General features: G+C 43.8%; 1 protein-coding gene across 35 annotated transcripts in view; it reads right to left on the bottom strand.

Annotated features, from left to right (window-relative positions):
* FGFR2 (fibroblast growth factor receptor 2) overlaps positions 1-23476 on the bottom strand; it is a 103036-nt gene that overhangs the window by 48457 nt on the left and 31103 nt on the right. For all 35 annotated transcript variants that reach the window (XM_070582938.1, XM_008514131.2, XM_070582812.1 and 32 more), the window contains 2 exons: positions 16436-16605; positions 5616-5739 (listed from right to left, as the gene is read on the bottom strand). In XM_070582938.1, coding sequence (XP_070439039.1) covers positions 5616-5739; positions 16436-16605 — 294 coding nt within the window. The remainder of the gene's footprint in view (positions 1-5615; positions 5740-16435; positions 16606-23476) is intronic.

Genomic DNA, 23476 nt, shown 5'->3' with positions numbered 1-23476 from the left:
TATCAAGATAACACCAAGTCTTAAACTTAGAGCAAGAAATGGAAAAGATTTCGTTGGCAGCAAGATCATGACCATGGAAAATCAAATGAGACTGGCCAGGAAGTCTCTAGGTCAAGATCGTTCAAATTCGGGATGCAAAGGGGCTCTGTGGAGCTGAGGCCTGGTGAGGACCAGGGAAGTGCACAAGCGCTGCAACTCAGAACCCGAGAGTCAGGTGTTCAATGTGTGAAAATCTCCGGATACGTGCTGTTGCGTAGTTTAAATGCTACTGACCACACAGCCACCCCTCATCCCGCAGAGAATCAAAAGCTTTGTCTAGAAGCCATGACATAATGGAAACGAAGACAGAGAAAGGTCTTCCATAAGGTGCAAGTGAGCAGGAATGATCCTAATTTTGACAGCTTCAGTAATAAACCAACCGGTTAATTAATTAACGAGGCCACCCCTTTCTTCATTTACTTAAATGCTACTTTGTTGCAAACCCAAAGAGTCCAAAATTCACACTGGAGAAGTGTGGTGTGAGGGACTCTAACTTGCCTCAGTCCCTTCCTTCTGCTCAGGGATCACACTGGAGCCTTTGTCTTCTTCTCAGGACAGAGGCTGCCCCAAGCAGTAAACAATTTACGCAATTTCTCCTTCTCCCACTGGGGACGAGCTACCAAAAGCTCATTGCCAGGTGTCAACCCCACAGTCAGGCTATCAGTCAGTGCTTGGAATAAAAGACTTCATTCCACCTCAATACACACCCGAGGGGGAGTTCACACTGTGACGGATTCCTTCGTGCTTTCAGGCTGCGTCCTATCATGTCCAGAGCCGAGTTACAGCAGATTTATGTCAAGGGCTAGACCACAGGACCATTCTGGTCTACGCCGAGCAAGTCGGGGCTGGTGAGGAAGCCTGAGTGATCTCCACCCAGCCAGAAGAGATTCTTGGCCCTGAGCGGCTCCCAACCATGCACTGACACTGTCTGCCACGTACAGCTCTTGTCCCCAGGGAGGAGAAATTTCTGTAAAGTTAGATTGATAGATGCGAAGGCATGGCCAGCCTCAGCAAATCCAGAGGCATTGTTTCCACCTCCACTGCCCTCTGCCCCTCAAACTATCCAATGCCAGGTGAAAAGCTCAAAAGTTATCTGATGGTCCCTGGGAATGCAGAACTGGACATCCACAAGGAGAAAAAGAAAGGATCTAGATGAGTAAAAAGGAGCAACTGATCTTTTGAATACTTCTGTCTCTCCCCCTCCCTTTTTTGTTTCTTACAACAAAGAGCTAGACACGGAGTGGGGGTAACAGCAGCCCTTTCTAGAGTCTTGCTGCAGCAGTCGCTGCTGGTCCACACCACAGTAAAGCAGGGATGTCAGTCTGTGGTGCACAAAGCATTACTCTAGGATTCGAGTGGATCCAGATGGAGGTCCCAGCTCCGAAGTTCCTCCAAGTCCTTAGAAAATCACTAAGCCCACGGAATCTGAATTTCCTCAACAGTAAGATTGGACGAGAGGGGCGGGGGAGGCCAACCGGATGGACTTGGAGCCCTCAAACTCCACGCTCCTCTTCTGTAAGTCAAGCAACCAGATCAGTCTGGGACAGACTTGATGACAGCATCAACCAAAGGTGGAAACCTCAGCAGGACATGTGAATGTCAGACATTGGCCAGTTCTGTTGGTCCCAACAGGGCATTCAGTTTGTTTAATGAAACTTCTGATTGAGTCTAATCAAAGCTATGAAAGATACCTTCTAATTCTCAAAAGAATCAGGTTTGGAAGGGAGGAAACCAGCATTTGTTGCTGGCCACCTAGGTGCCATCAGTGTTTCCATCTGTTAACCCAACTAATTCCTCATAACTGCTACGGAGGGTTCAGTTGTGGCTCCCCCAAACGAGTAAGTCCACATCCCAACCCCTGGAACCTTGGAATGTGACTCTATTTAGAAACAAGGTCTTTGTAATTAAGTTAAAGATCTCAAGATGAGATCAGCCTGGATTTAGGGTGGGCCCTAAATCCATGACAGGTGTCCTTCTCAGAGAGAGGCAGAGGGAGATTGGAGACATACACAGAGAGGAAGGCCATGGAAAGACAGAGCCAGAGACTGGAGTGATGCATCTACCAGCCAAGGACTGCAGACGGCCACCAGAAGCTGGGAGAGAGGCATGAAACGGATTCTGAGTCTCCAGAAGGAACCAACCATGCCAACATCCTGACGTCACACTTGTGGCTTCTAGAACTGACAGAGAATAAACTTCTGTTGTTTGAAGCCATCCAGTTTGTGGTGATTTGGTACAGCAGTCCCTAGGAAACTGACAGAACCATCACAGGAACAAGGTAAGTATCATCATTCAATTTTACTGATGAGGAAAGAGAGGCTCAGAAAAGCTAAATTATTTGTCCCAATTCTCTCAGTGCCCAGGGTGTGGGTGACAGACCTGCCACTCTGTCCACCATACCAGGCGGCCTTTAACATTAATGAGTCACAGCTCCCTCATTTCCAGAGACAAGGAGAGTGAAACCAAGTTAAATGACTTATCCCAGGTTGCGGCTTCTTGGTGGCAGGGTCTCTGTCAGAAGGCAGCGGCGCTTCTGCCTCATTCACTGATCAACCACAGAAAGACTTACCACCTCCCAGAGCCAACTATTTTAGGGGAACCCGTTTTATTGTCGCCACAATTACCCAAATGTGGAGCTTCACACTAATTTTCCCTCGCAAGTAAATGGCTGAAAAGTAATGGTGTCAATTTTAATGAGGATCAAGCAAGCTCCTCAAAGGGCTCGCATAAATGAAAGCATTTCCCTCGCACACAACAATGGCTTGCTGTTTAATTCCAGAACACGAGAATGTCACTTAAATTACATGGCTTTTACACTAAAGTGCTTATGGGAATGCCTTTCCGAGGAAGAATTTCAATAAAAAGATCTCACCCAGTTTGATGCTTCATAATATCTGCACTACAAACCTTTGTATCATAGCAACAAAAATAAGACCTCAGAGAATGTGAACAGGAACAGCACTTCACTTTAGCTGGGAAAGAGTCTCCGATTTTCTGTGAAACAGAGATGTCGCGGAGAAGCTGTTATCATGCAGCAATCTATGAAACCTGGACCTGAGGGCCACCAGAAATTCGTTGTTCAAGCCTGAATCCCTTTTGTCTCCGCTTGCTGAGATGTTCAGAATGACTGCCTGCCAACACTGTAAGTCTGCATGAGACTCTTTAGCTGACTCAATTCTTATTTTATTGGTGCTTCTCAAAGCAATTACGAGGGTTTTGAGCAAAGATGAGAGTATTTCACACCTCCATCTTTCCTGAAAATGTCTTATACTCCACTGACTTTTGGCTTCTATTTATAAAGTAGGTTCAAGGCTTGGAAAATTATTGGGGTTGAGCTTTAATGGATATTCCCAACCAGCATTGTGTCATTATTGGCCCACGTTTAGCTGGGCGATCTCCCAAATTTGTGACATAATCAGGCCTTTCTCTGCATTACTCCATACACTCCACGCTCCCTCTACATTACACCACTGAATCATACGCTCTTTTCAACAAGACTGATTGCCAGGGGATTAACATTAGACAGCACAATTCCATTATTCAGCAGCCCAATTCAAATCCAACTCTAAACTCTAAGAGAGATTTCAGGGCTTCACAGAGATGAGCTGCCAGAAAGCTCAAAGGGGCGGTGGGGTGAGGGGCTTTCGAATGTTTTACATAACAACTCAACCTAAACCCAGCCATAAGCAAGAGCCCACAGCTGAAGTGGCCGCGATATGACTCCTGATTCCTGGAATGGCCCCAACCAACCTTAACGAACGATTTGTGGACCTGTGCAAAGCCAAAACCCCCAAAGACTGCTGGAGCACAATCATTTTATTCCCACAATAAATTATTTATTTTCGAAATTAGGTATTTAGAACGTGTAGCCCGAAATCTCTTTCCTTAAATAGAAACACTTTCATGTCAAATTCAGGATATGTGAGGCCCAAAGTGAATTCAAGTCACGTGTTCTTTGATCCACGGATTTATGGTACATCAATGCCAAAATAAATGTTAACCATTTTCTTCTCATATTTGAGTGTTACTTCTCTTTGTGCTTGTTTTGTAAAATATCTGTACATAGTAATTCCCACTAAGAAACATTCCATAAATATCTCTGTGAGAAAAGTGGGCTCTAAAACTCAGTCTTTTATAAATATCCATAGAATCCACCTTATGCAAAAACCTATCAAATTTCACAGTAAGGCTTCTGAACAACAAAAATAAAATGTTACAAATACTTCTTTCACTGAATACTTACATACAAATGGAAATAACAACTATATCATGCTTTCTAAGGCAGAGTTTCTTATGGATTCAATTTAATTTAACTTGATACAAACTCAAAATGGTTTTATGTTTAATTTTCAGTTAACCCAAGACTTCAATTAACCAAATCTATGTAATTTGGTTAATCAAGCTTTTGGAAAGTTTTTTAATGGCTCTTTGGGCAATTCAAATGTCTACGGGGTCTCCCTCTTCAAAGAGTTTATATTTTATTGAAGAAGAAGAAATGTCCACATGTGAAATAATACTCGGGACACATGCATAAGAAATGAAGGAGGAAAGCCTTTGTTGATAGATGCACAGTGAGTGGGCATGAGTTTGTGGAGTTCCAAAGGGTCACATCAAGGCAAAATGAATTGAGGTGAGCTTTGAGTTGAGATTTTAGCAGAAGTCAGCAATCTGCAGGTGGAGATGGGCAAACTGATTAGGTAACCCCAGCATGGACTCAAGGACAGGTGACCATACTGAGAGTCAGGGTAGATGACAAGATAGAGAAAAGATGGCTTCTACAAAGGAAAGATCTTAGCCCATCATCCCTACAACAGACATGTCCTAAGTGTAGCTCCACATGTTATCAATCCTCCAGCAAGACAGAGAAACACTCTTTCTTCATCAGTTCCGACAAAGCCCATCTAACAGACCAACCTGGGAAGAAATCTGAGTTTCCAGGACAAGAGGCTTTGTGGTCTTAAGATATTTAATTAAAATAGCCTCCTTATCTGAGTACTTGATTAAAAGGTATCCATAAGCCCATTAACACAGTTCCCTTTCTACAGAAGAAATAGCTTCCAGCAACAGACAGTGAGCTTGTAGCGTCTAATGACTTTCTTCTAACGGAAGTAAAGGGCTCCTTGACGTTACCCTTCCCCAGCCCGCTCTAAGCTCAGTCGTCATCATGTCCTTTTCAGCCAGCCTTATGCAGTTGCCCTTCCTTAGATAATACTGCCTCTCTTTTAACAACCAAGTTCTCCAACAGCATATGTGTGTCCTTTCCCTGCACACACTAACATTCTTCAGAGTAATCTCAGCTTCCAGACTGTCTGCACATTTCATACCATTTTACACAAGATGACGCTTGGGAACGAAAAGGATCACGCAAAACACATAAAACACGGCTAATCAGGAAGCAGAACATTGTCAAATGACAGAATTCTTCTTCTTGAATGACAGCTTGTATTTAGAAAAAATGAAAACGAACCAACTCTCCTCAAACCATGGGGAGAAACAAGTCTCACTTTCCTGATTTCAAATGAGTCAAACTACAGCAGGCCGGCGCACGGCTGCCGCCCAGGGAGACACAAACTCACCAACAACATCGAGGTGGTACGTGTGATTGATGGACCCGTACTCATTCTCCACCACACAGGTGTAATTGCCTTTGTCGGATGGGACCACGCTTTCCATAATAAGGCTCCAGTGCTGGTTTCGTACCTGAAAAGATCAGAGTTAAAGGCAGTTATTTAACAAACTTAGCACCGAATACCGGGTACTGTGCTTCCTTGATTTAAAAAGAAGTTGGGGAGGCAAGGAAGGTAAAGAAGAGACATCTGAACTCTAAATTTTCCTCAGAATTAGCACTCAGAATGGTGACAAATGAAATCAATAATTATCATCACGGTGACCATCTAGCAAGAGGCTAGTGACATGTTCAGATACACAAGAGTATGTGGCGTGAGTCTGTCATTGTCACGGGTTTGAGGCTTCCTCCAGGAGCAGCCAAGTGGCTGGGGAATCCCTGACATGAGCCTGCACAGTATCAGTGACCCAGGGTAGGTGAGTGGCCAGGTCGCTCATCCACTGGGAACCCTCAGCCCCTAGAGCACCGAGGAACCATCTAGAGCCAACAGCCAAGTGAATGCCAGGCACTGCTCTGAGCACCCCGCTTCCTGCCTGAGCTAATTTAATTCTCCCGAGGAGCCCACAACGTAGGTGCTGTTCTTGCTCCTGGAGCCTCTGGTTTGAAACCCTCTCATTTCTTTCCCCACGGCCCTCAGATGCTGTCTGGAAGTCTCAACAAGTTTCAGCGGGGACTGTAGGTCTGCCCCTCCCACTCAGGTGGTGGCTGAATAGATGCTACATGTTGCTGAGAGATATACTCAGAATTCCAAATATGGGAGCAATGAATCCTTAGGAAACTTAAGTTGTATATCCATCTATTTAAAAACTCCTTGAGACTTGCCAAAGATAAGCAACACACGTGGAAATAAGTTATTGTGATTCCTCCTCACATTTCTGTCCCCATACAGACAGACTAGATTCTAATGGACACACGTTGCTGTGAAAATATTTTAACAGGCTCAAATTTTCAAGCAAGCATGATTTTTCCTTACTACAACCCAAACGCAGATTTCATCTTTTGGGTTCAAGGCTTTAATATTTCTCTCTGAATCCAAATCATTCTTTAAAGGTATTTTGGACAAGGCACTCCAGAGAAATGGAAAGAAAAAATAAAAAGCCAGGGCCTGCTAATCTTAACTATCATTTCAGGAATTTTAACTGACCCTCTGAATGATGCCCTGAGTGCTCCAAGTGTTTTCTGCCTTAATCACATAAAAACTGATAATACCAGTAGAGCCTTCACAAGCACTTGAGTGATTCAAGGAACTGAACTAGAGAATAAAGAACATGAGCTCGTAAATGTTCCATTATAAAACAGGAGGGCAGAGCAGCTGTCCACTTTGAAGAGCAGAGCCAGCAGAGGTAAGAGATTATAAGACCATGCTATAGCACAACGTAGCTATAGGCGTTCTTATGGGCGTTTTCATGTCAGGCAATCAGTTCTACTCAAGCCATTACTGTAGAGTGGAGTTATTGATGCCGAGTTCAAAAGCAAGAGCACTGCTCATCAGTGACAGTCTTATGAAGGAGCACGGGGGTGAAGGCAGGACTCAGAATTCAAGCACTGAGTTAAGACTGAGTTTGGGCAGACAGTCACTTTGCTTCAACTCCTGCCTGTCACCAACTCCCCCCCACAACCTTGGAGGTTGTCTCAGAGTCTAACATCACGGAGCAGATGATAGGAAATTCATTCTCACGGTCACAGGTGAAATGTCTGGCAGTAAAATAAATCTGAAGGCTTCAGATCTACAATGGAGAGTCTGTACTCTATGTTGGAGAGACTTGCTTTCTGCTCTTGGATGAGGCATAGGCTTGTAGGAGAACTCAAACCAGAGCATAGGTCTCCTCTTAGGAGGGATAAGCACCTGCTATGAAGAATGTATATAAAAGGTGTGTTGTGAACAAGAAGATGTGGATGCTAAATTTTCCAGGGCAATGAGAATTCTCTAAATCCTGACCCCCTGGGCGCTACCCTGGAGCTGTATGCTCGGAGCATGGGAGACGCAGGTCCTAGCTCCTTGATTTAACTCGAGGCAGATGGGCCCACAATGAGACCCACCTTCTCCCCAAGGTCTCAGCGGTGTCAGGAATGGGACTCTCCTGACCTCTGAGGAACCAGTCACGCAGAGGGTAACTCAGGGATGAAGCCACAGGCCCTAACGTCACCAAGCCACGTAATCCAGCATTTAGCCCTGCTGTAAATATTCAGTTCTTTGAGCCCCCGCTCAAATGTCATGCCCATAAGCCCTTAATCACAGCTAGTGCCTGTCTCTGGACCCCATCCAAACTGTCAATGTCTTTCTTGTGCCTGGATCCAGATTTGGCACACGGCATATTCCAAATGGAGCTAAACCTAACCGCACAGGGAGGGCATCGTCTGCCTCTGCCCAAGACATTAAATCTTGGCATATGCAGCTCGGCAGACCACTGCTGTTTTTAACCCTAGGGCATATGGTCAGCTCCAGGCTCCTGTTGGGGCTATGGCATTCCACGAAGATCCCCCTTTCAAGGGCATGTGCTCCCTGAATATTTATTTCCTGGAGATGCACCACAAATATCAATAAGTTAATATTTATAAAACGCTTTCACAACGAGAAACACATTTACCAAACAAGGTGTTTCCACCCTTCTACAGACCTTGGTACTCAATCAATACTGCCCCATGCAGTGCTGTTAATATTTATTTTTTTACACCACTGCTCCAGTATTTGGTTCCTGGACATACCACCAATCCCAAACTTTATGAGCTGTGGCATTTTCCAAATGGATGCCCTTAGAAGCCACCAACAGTGGGACTTTTTGACACTTTGGTAGGGGACATCCCACCATTAATTAGTGGTTGCTTAACGACAAGCTAAGAAACTACAAACAGTAGCTCCATGAAGATGGGGAACACAGGAACAGAGATTTTCGTGTTTTTTTTTTTTTTTAACATTCCGTTTCCACACCAAGATTCGGTGTAAACCTAAAGAAATTATCCTTCCAACAAAAATGTATGATGTCCTCTTCAACATGTTTTTCTAAATTCCTCAGCTTTTTCGTGCTGTAAGTTTTCTGCCAGTTGGGTCAAATGCACATAAACCATCTTTGCTTTCCCAGAAGAAGGAACGTAAATACCCAATAAACAGATGAAAAGAGGCTTAACCTCATTAAGGATCAGGGAAATGCAAATTAAAATAATGAGACACTGTTATTCACCAGCTGATTAACAAAAATTAGAAAGATCAATGTCACTGAGTATTTGGTGAGGGTGTAGGGAAATAGAGACAAACTGAGAAGAGGAACATAAATTGAGAAAAACCTTTTAGGAAAATAATTTGGTAGTACCTATTAAAATTAGCAACACGTTTTTTTTCCTTTTAATCAATTAATTCCACTTCTAGATATCTAGCCTACAAAGAAAACAGAAGGACTACTTCAAGGCACATAACAAGATCATTGCTTCAAGCACTGTTGGTAACAGCAAAAAACTGGAATCCATGAAAAAGAGAGTCATGAATAACGTGTAGTTCATCCTATATGAATAGAGTATTTCAACAGAATAGCATCCAGTCATTAAAGAGAATGAGGTGTTCTGACATTCAGGCCTAAGATACCATTAATAGTTATTGATAAATGAAAAAAGCAGGTTGAATACAAATAGGCATACTCGTGATTCCATTTTGTAAAAAATACACACACACATGCACAACCCTATAGGTGCACGTAGGCCTGAATCTATAAGCATGACTGGATCAGCTCAAATCAGAAAGAAAACGGACCACACGGTTAGCAATATACTTCATATAATTAAGGGGTGGGGTTATGAATGTTGTTTACTCTTTTCTCATTTTCACTTTTGAAATTTAAACAGAAATCACACACACACACACACACACACAACACAAAAGTAAAACCAAACAGCTCCCTGTGACTCCCTTTTGGAGCAGCTGCCCTGTGGCAGAACCCTGGCCTCTGTAACGCTGGCAGACCAGACACAAAAGCCAGGGAGAAGAGAAATCCTGCACCAGCCGACACATGCACAATTCCTTCTTTTCATTCCTGCCCACGGCCAAATCTTTGTGGAATTCATTATTATTTTTCATCTGCCAAGGCACAGAATGAGAGAGCATGAGGCTTCAAAACTATGTTCACTAAAGACTTTTAAAAATAACATTTCAATACTGAAACAAAGCAGATTGAAGCTAATGGCCTAAACTCTCTTACTTGTAATACAGTAAGTAGATTCCACAAACATTCCACACCCTGTCATTGCAAAGACAAAAGGTGGCCCAGACAGGTTTTTTCAGAATTCCTCTGCTACCTAAATCTTCTGAGGTGCACGTTAAACCCTCAGCTACCTTCAGGTGACAAGTGGGAATGCAGATTTAGTTTGGATGACACCCAACCACCTAGGTGAAAGGTCAAAGACCCAGGCTGTCACCTGGATGTTTGGTCTCCATTTTGCAAAAAAATCTGAACATTTCCAAATACCCAGGGGTTATATAACAAGCGGAATAAATATCTAAAAGCTGGATGGAAAGTTTTACTCTGTGCCAAGACAATGGATGCTATGTCCATGTGATAGTAAATACTCCCAAGACTTCCTTCCACCAGTATCAGGGCGCAATTCATGGAGAAAGACAGCAATCCCTTTTATCCCTGGCCTTCATTCATAAAGGCATCCCATAAACTACAATTCAACATTGACCAGTTGTCATCAGGATGCATAAAATCTTACTGTCCCATGCCAGATCCCCATCTTCAGCAGATTCCTGGGATCGCCAAACCATCCCTTCTGGACGTGTATGCAGGAACTGAGCTTACCTGTGCCACAGCCCCTGCTGCTGCTTATCACCACACAGATGTGGAGGCCAACACCGGTCTAAGGCTTAAACTCCAAGAAGTCTGCTTTTCAGGAGGTGTCCAGAGAACAGGGCTGGGCGAGCTCTGATCTTCTAGGACCAGTGACAGAAACTCTCCCCCTTGCTCAGTTAACAATCAATGGAGCTCTCTAGACGAAGTAGGAAGCGAATCACAAAATGCAAAGCCATTCGCTTGGTGCCTGTTCCTGAAGGTGCTCAAAGAGGTGCTCTGGGGGCAGATTGCCAGCAGGGCATCCACCACCTTTTAATTTAACTCTTTAAAAGTCTCATGACCTTCCTCAAAAGGCTAAACATAGTATCACCATACGGCCCAGCAATTCCACTCCTAGGTACGTACCCAAAGGAATTGAAGACAAGCACTCAAACAGATGCTTGTACACCAATGTTCACAGAAGCATTATTCCCAAGAGCCCAAAGGTGGAAAGAGCCCAAGGGTCCGTCAACAGATGACTGGATAGACAAAAATGTGGTATATCCATATAATGGAATATTATCCAGCCATAAAAGGAATGAAGTTCTGATTCATGCTACAACACAGATGAATCTTAGATATATTAAGTGATATAAGCCAGATACAAAAGGACCAATATCCTATGATACCACTTACATGCAATACCTACGTCAAGCAAATTCATAGACACAGAAAGTAGATTAGAGGTTACGAGGACCTGTGGGGAGGAGGAAAGGGAAATGATTGAGAGTTTCTGTTTTGAGTGATGAAAAAGTTTCGGAAATAAATGACAAGTTTTATGTTATACCCATTTTACCACACACAAGAAAAAGTCTCACACAGGTCATGGAAGTTGGGAGAACAGCATCGTGCTCCCAACCTTGCTCTCGACAGCACACCTGGGGCCAGCTGATATTTACAGGCTCTTGGCAAGCCATTACTTTCTCTGTGTTTCTCCTTCATCATAACGATGTTTTTATAAAACATGGAACCACGGGTGAAGAAAGCAGTTTAATAATAGGATGAACTTTGGAGCAAAACCACCTGGGTCCAAATGGCAGCTACACCACCTAGGAGCCACGTGACAAGCCTTATCTATGAAAGGGACAAGATAACAGCACCCACCCCTTCGGGCTGAGCAGGGGACTGAGCAGTCAATACACGTTGGCTGATACCAACATATACCTGCTCCCTCAGCACAGACTCTCGTTCTGAGATTAAAGCTGAAGTGTCTTGGCTGAGAAAAAGGTCAACAAACTATAAATATATGACTAAGTACATTAGTACTGATTTTTTCAAATAAACATATTTTGGGGTTAAACATAATATTTAATCAAACGTCTTTAAAATGACATCTAAGTAACCTAGAAAATGTAAACCTAATTAACTTACCCATCAAAACAACCAGTTCAGTCGTGATTATAAGAAAACCGTTTTTGAAGTTGTCTTTTCTTGGACCTGAAATGTACTTGGAAACTAACAGTCCGTACTCTACAATGCTTCACTCTGCCAAGAGACTCCGTGGGAATTCGAACCTCCAGGACGCCTGGAGCCGTGGGCTCTCGCGCCAACTCCACGGCCACAGCGAGGGAGCTCTTTATCCTGTGATCTCTCTCGGTTCTTATGCAGTTAGAAAGTGGCATGAAAGATGGTTCTAAGAAGACTCTCCCCTCTATGCCTAAGTCATTACCTAGGAATGAGGTGGGAATTGTGGTCTATTAATTATCTCAGTCATCTTATTTTTCTGCATTAAACTGTAATAACTGTTCAGAGCCCCATGAACTATCTCGCCTTAAAGGGAACCTCTTTACAAGAAAAAAAATCCATGCTGTTGTTTAAGATGAAAACTGCTTGATGCTGCATTATGGTTGGGCTACTAAGTCATAGTTTTTAGAGCTGGAAGGGAGCATGACATTCGCGATTATCTATCCAATCGCATCATTTTAAGGACAGGTGACCTGACTGAAGCAGAGAGCACTTAAACAACTCGCCCACAGTGAAGACTGATGTTGAAAGCCCAGGCGTAAGTACAATTAGAGACGTGGTTATGCTTCAAGTCAAGCTTTATCTTCATAAATAAATTAGTAACATCCAGCCGGCCTTTCCCACATACTAAGAAAAACAATAATTTGACTCTTAATCACCTAAGGATGGCTCAGCATGACTTCTTTGATAAATAAGACTGGACCGTAGAATATTAAATACCTCTATTGGTCATTTTAATTAAAACGAGCTTTCTGTCCTGTTTCATAATTCTCTTTGACTTTGTTTTGGTTTTGTGTGTCCCCTTCTCCCTTCACTGGCCCCATATGCATACCATTTCAGAACGAGCTGTGTCGCAGTGGGCCGGGGCCAAGGTGCCCGACCCATCAAGAGGGAGACAGCTGGGCGGCCAGGGCACAGCCATGGTTTATGGAAGGAGATTTATGCAGAAAAAAAATAAATCACAGAAATAACGCATTTGTTTGTGGAAACTTTCAGGTCTTGCTTTCTGGAAAAATACATCTTGGAAAACTTGACACTGTTTCTTGTTAAAGTGGCAAAGGGACGGGAGTCAGAAGAGAGGGACATTTAGATGCCAGGCCCTCCACACGTCATTTGGGTCTCTCTTGGCTTTTGGGGGAAAGGCCGAGGAAGGGAAACTACAGATTGTACAATACGGTTCCCTCAGGTCAAACGTCCATTCAGAGGTGCAGGTCTTTAAAAGTTTATGTAGGCAACAAAGAAAACTTCAGAGAGAAAACCCAGCGTGGATGACCATGCTTTTGACTCTGCCCTGTCCAGGCCCTGAGGAGGGCCCTGTGCGTCGGACCAGGCCCATACCAGCCAGGCAGCTTGGACCAGGGAGGGAAGCCCACAGCTTGGTATGGCCTCTTCGACCTCCAGTGACTTCACCACCTGGGGACCTGGGGTGGGTCTAACACATCATTAGTGAGGCTTATGCTTTAGGGAACTACATTTTCCCAGGAGATAAGAGATATCTGTCCTTCCCTTTTAAGTCCCAGCAGCCTCTAGTGCTCAATGGAATTTCTAAGAGCTTTCGGTATCCCCACAATGAGTGTCCAATGCCATAACTGTCGTGAAAACCTCTTACTGAATCCAGGTTGACTACCTTTGCATTTGACGGGGTGGCCCATCACCCCCCCAACCCCCACGCCACTCAGCCCCACTTCCACAGCCTCTTCTCCACAGAGAAAGCCCAGCAGGGCCAGAAACGCACCGTCGTCACTGCCAACCTGCGTACCACATTCCAAAGGTGTGGTACTCTCCCTTTTGCCCTTTTTTTTAAAAAGCAAAATATATTTTAGATTTTTTGTTCCCACGCACTCAAATTCCACTTTTCTTTCACTCCAGAAATGGCTCAAACATGAAACAACAAAAACACTTTGGTCATCTGTGCCTCCCCGGGGGTAGGCCAAAGGTTCCTCATTTTGCTTTCAGAACATAGGTGCCTTCATTTAGCGGAATCTTGTCATCAGTAATTCAAACTGAACTGCACCTGTTAAAAATCAAGCAGCATCTTCTCATTAGGCTCCCTTAGTCTTCCATCATATCTGTAATCACTAATTCAGATTTGCAAAAACCTCCTTAGCAGTAATCATGATGCTGGTCCCACTGATTTTGAGACCAGGAGTTCCTGGAGGCTCAGCAACCTCTGTGCTCATTTCCAGGGCTGTCTTAAGGAAGGAAATTAGTTCACCACCAGGATTTTAACCACCCTCCTTATACTTAAGTTGTATTTAAACAAATCATTGAAACTCCATCAATTATGTTTTCAGAGAGCGTTTGGTGGTTAGAAGAATCCCAGGGGCCACACATTTTAGTGGTTTAACTCTTCCTTCTCAAGCAGCATCACCTAACAAAATCTTTGTCTATTCACTCTTAAAAAAAAAAAAAAAAAGCCAACCTTCCAATCTCATTGGACCTGGTCTGTCTAAGGAACGAACTAAGAACAAAGAGCCCAACCCCCTCCGCCTACTGCTTCCAGCACCAGGCAGGAGTCGTGGAAGACAACTGAGTCCTTCTACCTCCACAGCTTCCAAGGCACCCACCTTCCAGCAGATGTGCCTCACATCTGTTTCACACATCAACTACCCAACACATGCTTTCAGAAATGTACTCATAGGCGTTCCCCTTTCATCCTCTGGGTTTTAGATATTAATTTTTCAATGTGAAAAGAAGTCAAAAATTTTTGAAGAAGAAAATAATCTTTTAAAGATGAGTAATTGTGTGCAGTATTTCAGGAAAGGGCTCCAGGGTACCTCACGTGGAGAGAAGGCCCATTGAAGCATGGCAGTGACAGGGGAGGGGCTCAAGTGCCATCTCAAGTGATGCTGGCGTGTTAAACACAGGAGAGGTGCACCCAGGAATGTCCTTCCCAGGATCTCACTGCTGCCCCCAGAAATCCTCTCCCATTTGGTTCTTAAGGACCTGGCATCTGAGCCAAAGCATCCTCTCTTTTACGCACGGGCATGTTTCTCAGATGGCTCCCAGCAATCCCCAGGTCTCCTGACATTCATGCCCTGGGGTAATCTCCTCCTAGTGACTTGCTTAATAACAGAAAATAGTAAAAGCGGTGGGATTGGCACTTCCATGATTAGGTTACAATAGGCTGTGACTTCTGTCTTCCTCACACTCTCTCTCTGCCTCTTCTTGTCCCCTCACCCTCAGAAAGCCAGCCGCCATGTTGTGAGCTGCCATATGAAGAGGCCCACATGGCAAGGAACGGAGGGTGGCCAACAGCCAGTGAGGACCTGAGGCCCTCAGTCCAACAACCTGCAAGGAAGTGGATCCTGACAACAACCACATGAGTGAGTCTGGAAGCAGATCCTTCCTCAGTTGACCCTTCAGATGAGACCCCAGCTGTAACTGCAACCTTAATTACAGCACTGTGAGAGACCTTGAGACACAAGGCCCAGCTAGGCCACACCTGGATTCCTAACCCACAGAAACTATGACATTATAAATGTTGTTTAAAGCCACTGCATCTTGGGGTAACTTGTTATGCAGCAGTAGGTAACAAATACATCCATTCATGTTCCAAATGCACCGAAGAATTTCACAGCAAGGTCCCTGAAGTCTTCCTCATATACTAAATTCTTAAAGTTCTCCCTTTCTGCACTAAATAATTTGGAGAGTCCATCTCTCTCTTTCTGAGACACCTTCCTTCAAACTCAGCCCAGAATCCTCTCCTGATGTCCCTTACCCTTAGTCTCCCAAAGAGCCAACAACACCTCTCCCAGCACACCCACAGGACAACACGCTTCTCTGACCTCACACATCAGCATCCTGATAGCCAGCTCTTCTGTCTGCCTTCTCTGCTGGAAGAGGGGCCTCTAGGGATGCGTTTTCCAGAGGCTAGGACGGTGCCTGCCACAGAGGGTGCTCAATCAACGTCTGCCAAATGGCTGAACAAAGGCCGGGACAGGCATTTACAGGCATCTTCAGGGAGACGGCTGTCAATTCCAACCTTCCCCGTGAGTGAAGAGTCTACATGTCACCACGGTCTGTAACGGGCTCTTCAGAATCCTTAAAGAGGCAGGACAGGGAGACTGCCTTTGTCATCTCATAAGTGTTCTCCCTTAATAAGTAATATTTCATACCCGAGTCTCTAATCCACGTCCATCCACTCTTCATACAATCCTGCTGAACCAGGGCAACTGTACTTACGCTTCTCAAATGCTGCTCCAATTCCAGTTTTACAGACTATAAAGCATATAGAAAACAGACTTTCAACTTTCGACCCTTCTGGTATTAAACTCTCCTCATATAAAGAACAATGCAAATGGGGATTGTACTTGAAAATTACATGCAAGTCCAGGATAACTTTTTTAAAACATCAAACATGGAATGATCCATTATGGTAATTACCCATTTTAAAAGAAATATTCCTTCTAGTTTCTGCTAACTTTTGACTACTTAAAAAAACGAATAAAAATTTAAGAAACGGATTATTTCAAAAGCTTAATTCTACCTTATATCCTCCGATGCGATGCTCCTGCTTAAATTCTTTCCCGTTTTTCAGCCACCTCATAGTTGGTGTTGGATTCCCCCCAGCTGGACAGCGAAACTTGACAGTATTGGCTGCGGGGACGGCATGCAGCCGTTTTTCCATCTTTTCTGTGTTGGTCCAGTATGGTGCTCCTGTTTTGGAAAACAACAGTATAATGTATACAGATGGATCGCTTCATCTCTATTATTAAACTCCTAACAGGTAAGATCATTTTATTTTATATGTGAAACATCAGTTTCAAAATCTCTGGTAATATTTGTATCGGGAAAAAATTTCTGCAGTCTAATCCAGCTGGCCTAGCAGAAGGTCCCTGGAGATGGACTGCTTGCTAGATTACGTCCATTAACAGGCAAAAAGTGTTTCAGGCACCTTCTCCCCCTGTTCTTAGCGCCAGGATATAAGTTCACGTTGAATCATGTTTTAAAATGCTACTTTATATACACAGTGACTACACAGACAATAACAACAGCTGAGTCCTCCCAAAACATACCATTTTAGATCGCCACACCTATCAAGTGACCACACATACAAACAAGTGCTCAAAGGCCATATGAACTTATCCACTGGAGCTTTACTTTAAAGAGGAATCAACGGTATAACTTATTACCCTAATAGGATAAAATATTTCAGGGAGGCATTACTAATTTCCTAGCACATTATATGACAAGCCAGCAAACCACATCACTAAACATATCTTAAATTTTAAAATGGAAAAAACTTTTCTCTCTCCATTGTCATTGCCATATTTCTACCACATGCCTAAGCGGATCACTTAAGAGGCTACCAATTAAATTTTATGGAAAGTTGTGCCCTCTATATGGCTCTCAAAGTCATAGATACTAGTGATTTTTAACCTCAAAAGAGATAAGTTTTTAAATTGCCAAGTGAAGGACATTTTATCTAAATAAGAGCCATAGCATCAATCCGGAACATGGCAGCAAATTCTTCATGCCTGATCATAATGGCTAATGACCACTATTGACTGAGTGCTGCTTATTTGCCAAACACAGCTTTAAAAACTCTTATACACTTAACACATTAACCCTGACAGCAATCCGATGAGAAAAGCACCATTATATTCCCTGCTTATAAATGGAGAAATTGAGGCACAGAGAAGTTAAGTAACCTGCCCACCACTATGAGAAGCCAGGAAGAGGCACAGCCAGAATGTGAGCCAAGGCAGTTTGGTTCCAGAGCCCACTGTGTTCACTCTGCTCCAGCCCACTGCAAGTGAGAACCAGCTTCTCCAAGGGGTGGGAATCCACACCCTCAACCACTCTGATTTATAAGACTGATGCGTGTGTGGCCTCATGTAGACATCGCCTATGTCCCACCACCTTGACACTCACACGAGCGGAAGGATCAAGAAGATGCAGCGTGTCCTGATAAGAAATCCCAGCTCCGTCATTTACAGCATAGCTATAAAAGGTCCAGGACAGACAGCCTGGACCAAAGGTACCCACCCTCCTTTATTACTACCCAGAACTTTCTCTGAAATCTAGCACAGCAATTAACTTTTCACTGGTATGTTTCTGCCTTAGCAAACAAGTAACCAAAATCCCTGTGTTCCCTTAAAAGCATCCATCCATGGGGACTAGAACATTCTAGAACATTCTACAATATTGAAATTCCAGAAGACCAATTCCTATCTCCCTATTTCTGATGAAAGTCAGACTGAGCAACAGCACTCACACTCGGCAAACCAGAAGCAAAACAGGCCTAGGCAGGGGTTTGTCTCCGACACGGATTTAGAAGTCTGCTCCTCTATACTATAGCTAGCACAGCTCGTTCCTGGGGGGTAATGATCCCCTTCACTTAACAGCCAGATGTCCACGGCAGAATTAGGAACTGGAATAACTACGTCCAAGACACCTACCCCTATTTGCCTCACTCTTGCTCTTGAAACCTGCTGTAAAAGGTGCAGCTGGGATTTCTTAACAGGATACGCTGTAGCTTCTTTATCCTTCTGCTTAGGTAAGCATCAAGGTGGTGGGATATAGGTGGTGTCTACATGATGCCAGGACAGAGCAAAGTGAGGCAAAACGGGTCAGTTGGGTACACCACAGAGAGAAAGGCCAGAGGGAGAAGGAATGTGGCTGCATTCTTCCCTCTCAATCTAGTTGCATCGGCAATGAGTAGACAACTGGTAGCCATCAGGCTTTGAATGTCAAATGCCCAGAGACACACCTCTTCTTTTGAGGGCTCACCAGGGAGTACTTGGTGCCTATTTATCCCAAGACTCCCAGGGCCTGGCATATACTGAAACAATTTCAATAATCTTTCATTTTAAAAGCTTCTACTTAGAAAAATCCATCCACGGCCACAGCCACTAAAAAAGAAACTATTAAGAGCACAAAATAAATAATGAGCTTCGTTGCTACAGAAAGAGTTTTATAAATCTGACCTAAATGAAAAGCATACCTCGTGCTGTCAGGTGTCCGTACTCATGTCATTTGTTTAAGTAAACACAATAGCCTATTCATGTGAATTAGCTAAATATTAATGCAGTAACTCTCTCAGCATCAATTATGGCTAGCTGATCCTTTGGAATGTCTTGTCTTTTTTACATAAAAGAAATCAACAGATATGTGCTTATATACCATGAGTCATGATTTTTATGTTCCCTAAAATGTCAAAAAGTAGGATTTAGCTTAAGGAAGGAGGAATGTTGCTCTGTTCCTCTCTCACTGGGCTGAGCCATCAGTGAGGCTGCAACCCAGGCAGGGATCACCCCAGACCACGTGGGCCCGCACGGTCCTAGTCTGTGGCAAGAGCACACTGGCATCCAGCACCTTAGTCTTGGCACCTAAGGAATGATTTAAGAACAAGGTTGAAAGAATTCTGCTGGAATTTCTGGCAGGTAGCCACTTCCCTGGGGTGAAATTTCAATCATCAAAACTGCACCCATAAAATCTGCTCATGCAAAACAGATGCACAGCCATGCGGCAGGGTATGGGCACCACGCTTCTCATCTAAAGTCTCAGAGATCCGAGGTGGGTGGGGCTTCGTCCAGTCTAATCAACACAGTAGAAACTGAGCACTTACCTGGCTAGCTCTTGAAACCTGAATTCACAACATTCTCTTCCTGAATAACTGTAAATCATGACTCACCAGAAAGGGTCGTGGAGCCAAGTTTTTGCGGTTCCCTGTGTGACAGTGATGGACGACCCTCAACCCCCTGCTCGACCCCACCCTGGGTGAGTGCTAACATCACACAAGACACCACCATACTTCGGTGACTTAGGCCTTCCTTTAAGATGTCAAGCTCACGAATTTTTTTAATGAGGATGCTGCTGGAGGGGAGGAATTATTTTACTATTTTACAATGGCTCTTCCTGAAATAAATTAGTTTTATGTGAAGCATGAAAACCCTGGAAAGTCTAGAAAAATAATTATACAGTCTTCCCTTGGTATCCGAAGGGAATTGGTTCCAGGACCCCCACAGATACCAAAATCCACAGTTGCTCAAAGTCCCTTGGCCAGCCCTCTGTATCCGTGGGTTCCACATCCACGGAGTCAACCAACCAGATTGTACACTGTAGAAAGAGCCGTACTGTGTTCCCTCCATCAGTGGCCTCATGTCCTCTGCAAACTCTTCATGTTTTCAATACTTCCTGCCATTTTTGCATTCTGGACATATGGAAATGCCAGCGCCCCTCAAGAACTACAACACAGCTGGCAAGAAACAAGGACCAGGCTCCTGACAAGCTCCTCTACCTAGGAAAGCCTTTCATTCCAAGGCTCCAAAGAGCATTAACAACTTTCATTTGGAGAAGAAACTCACTTACATTAATGATCTACAAAAGCAGAGATGACCATTGCACACAGTAGGTGCTCAGTGCAGATGTTCACTCAACAACTTTAAAATGAATCTGCAAGCCAAGATCACATCATGTCGCTTGAAAGAAGTGTATGGCATCCACTCTGTAAATCTTCCCTGGCATAATCTTAGAGACATGTGAGGAGTGGGTTTAAAGTCAATTAATAGAGGAGAAGTTGTGGTATAAACCTCCCATGGTATAAAAAATGAATTATACCAAATCAGGAATAAACAAGTTGACCGAGATGGCAGGTGTGGATGGCCCCTTCTGCTCCGGCATTCGGAGATCTTCTGATGGTGTATGTAGCAAAAGAACAATGCTCCGCCATTAACTAATGAGCAAGTTAAAGGAACACTAAGACCTAGCCAAAATAAATACATAAAATCCCATCATCAAGGTTAAGTATACCCACTCATTATCATTTTCTACACTGAAACAGTTATTGCACACTAGTAGTAATGCTAAGTAGGATTTTAATTTAATACAGCAGAAGTCTCTTAAGATGTGGCTGGTTAAACAGATTTATAACCCCACAGAGACCTCCCTCAAAGTTCCCTCAACATAGCCTTTCTTTACCAACTCCATCCCACAGCGAAGATTCACCACTCATTCTCTGGGTCACCTCTCTGTTATTTATGTGTGTTTCCATCACCACAGTGTTTCTGTCCTGAAATATATTCCTTTCGATGTCTGATGACCAACAAGAGTTCAAGACCCGGAGGGTACAGCTTGAGCTGGCTTCCGACTACAGAGTAGGTACTCAATTGGATGGATGGATGGACAGGCCAGAGGAACAATCGATAAAAGCTTGAGCTATAAAATGAGGGCGTTAACCTGAATGTTCTGATAAAGTCCCTCCCAGTCCTAACATTCTTTCCAGGTACCTATATGCTAGGCAGATATTGATTCCGTCAATAAATGGTAGGATTAGAGGATTTATTTTGACCCTGCAATTTAAACTTAATGAGAAAACATAGGCTGTTGAGCCTGCCCCAGCAGAAACACTTGCATATCCCAATACTGACATCTAAGGTTTATGGTCTCCTCTCTCTCTGAAACCAAAAAGAGAATACAGCCTGGTGGTTTAAAGGAAAAACATGGCATCATATTACCACTGTACCAAAAGGGACCTCAGTGACCATCTGGCCCAACGGCTGATGTGATCAATGTCATCCAGAAAGGTTAAGTGATTTGATCAAGGTCACACGGCCAGAGGCCGGGCTGAGGCTAGACTCAAGTCTCCAGCTCCCTGAGCAGTGCTCTCTCAACCGCTCCAGGCTGCCCTTTGAACTCTCCCATGGTAATTAAGTCAAAAGTTCAAGATTTATGTGAGTTGTGGACACTGATGACTGCCAACTGTATTTTTATTGATGCAAAAATTTTTTAAAAACACAGCCTATTTCAGATCCTAGATTAAGTCTCACAAACTCCCTAAAGCCCCACTAAGGCCTCTGTCTTAAGTCTATAATTAGGACCTTTAAAAATATCACTAATCAGGACATTTGAATGCTTTGACCCCTGATGGGGGGGTATCTCTAAGAGCACTACCCCCACCCTTACCAGCAGACTACAGTTCATGTTTTCGGTTTCGCATAAACTGAGAGAAAATGAATCTAACAAAATATGAAGATGCAAGTGAAGCTGAGATTCTAGGGGGCGGGGGGCTTTATTTGAGAAATCTCATGAAAACAACAACTTGCTGACCAGCGAGGCATTCAATAAGAAATACATTAAAACAAACCAGGCAAGTTACCCACATGTGAAATGCCTGAGGCCCCTGGGAGGTCCCAGGATCTGCCTTCAAAAGTCCAGTCCTTGGTTATGCTTTGACCAGACAGGAGGCCAAGAAAGAAGAGATTCAACCGGTCTACTGGATGGCACACCATCCCTGCCCTTGTGAGAAAACTGCCAAACTAATTTATGATGAGGTGTTCGTGACAAAGCCATTTCAAAAAATTTAGGAAGCAGGTCGGCCCCGTGGCCGAGTGGTTAAGTTCGTGCGCTCTGCTTCGGCAGCCCAGGGTTTCACCGGTTCGGAATCTCGGGTGCGGACATGGCACCACTCATCAGGCCACGTTGAGGCGGCACCCCACATATCACAACTGTCACAACTAGAAGGACCTGCAACTAAGATTCACAACTATGTACTGGGGGGACTTGGGGAGAAAAAGCAGAAAAAAAAAATTTAGGAAGCTTGTATCCTTTTTTTCATTTGTTTTTTCTTCTTTCCCAATTTCTAGAAACTTCAACACAACTAAGAAACCAACATTTACCAACTCAGATACCATCTCTACCATGTAAAAGTCCCAGGAGAGCAAGGGTGACTGCAAACTTATTATCAGCAGGTTAATCAACAAAAGGAGTTTGCAGTCTCGGGCCAAGTACCTTCATTTTGCCTAGGTCCTTTCAAAAGAAGTCGCCTTCTCCCTGACATGGATCATGGGCACCTGCAGGTCTCAACAAGAACAAAACCAAAATAGAAAACTACCTTGTCTCTCTCCTCACTCAACAGAAAGAACCACTCCAGCAGCAAGAATCTCAATACAGCTGTCTCACTAACAATTCAATCAATTCTTTTGTCAATCAATGATCTTCCCAAGAACCAAGTCTCGAGCGCTTCAGAAACATTAATGACTTAAACACAAGAAGGAGGTAATAAAAAGTATACCTTGAGAAAATGGACATACATGGCTCCTTATTTGCTGCCTGATAACCCATTAAGATACCTACTAAGTGGGGAAGGCAAGGACCAGTTATGATTTCCTATGCTAACATATAAATTCTGCACCTTAGAAAACCCTCAACCTGGATGCATTTCAAAAATTAGCATTTGAAATTGCAACTTTCCGTCCGGAGAAAGTCTGTTTCATGAAAGGGCATATGTAGCAGCATTATTTCCTGGCAGCCAGGCTTGTAATGACATCACGGCACTGTTCTGCTCAGGGAAACATCTAGCGCTGGTAAGGTGTGAGGTCATCAAGTAGTCAGCTGCTAAAATATGACCGGAGAACGCCCTTCACATCTGTGATGGAAGAACTTGACTTAAAAGCCGGGGGTGGGGTGGGGGGGGTCAGATCAATCAAATCGGCCCCATTGCAGGGATTTTCAAAGCATGTGCGACAGGATGTTAATAGATGCTATATTTTAAAAACGGTCTTATGGTCAGTAACTTTGGAAAATC

This window comes from Equus przewalskii, chromosome 1, assembly GCF_037783145.1.
Source record: "Equus przewalskii isolate Varuska chromosome 1, EquPr2, whole genome shotgun sequence".
Taxonomy (NCBI): Eukaryota; Metazoa; Chordata; class Mammalia; order Perissodactyla; family Equidae; genus Equus; species Equus przewalskii.
This window is presented reverse-complemented; position numbering and strand designations above follow the sequence as displayed.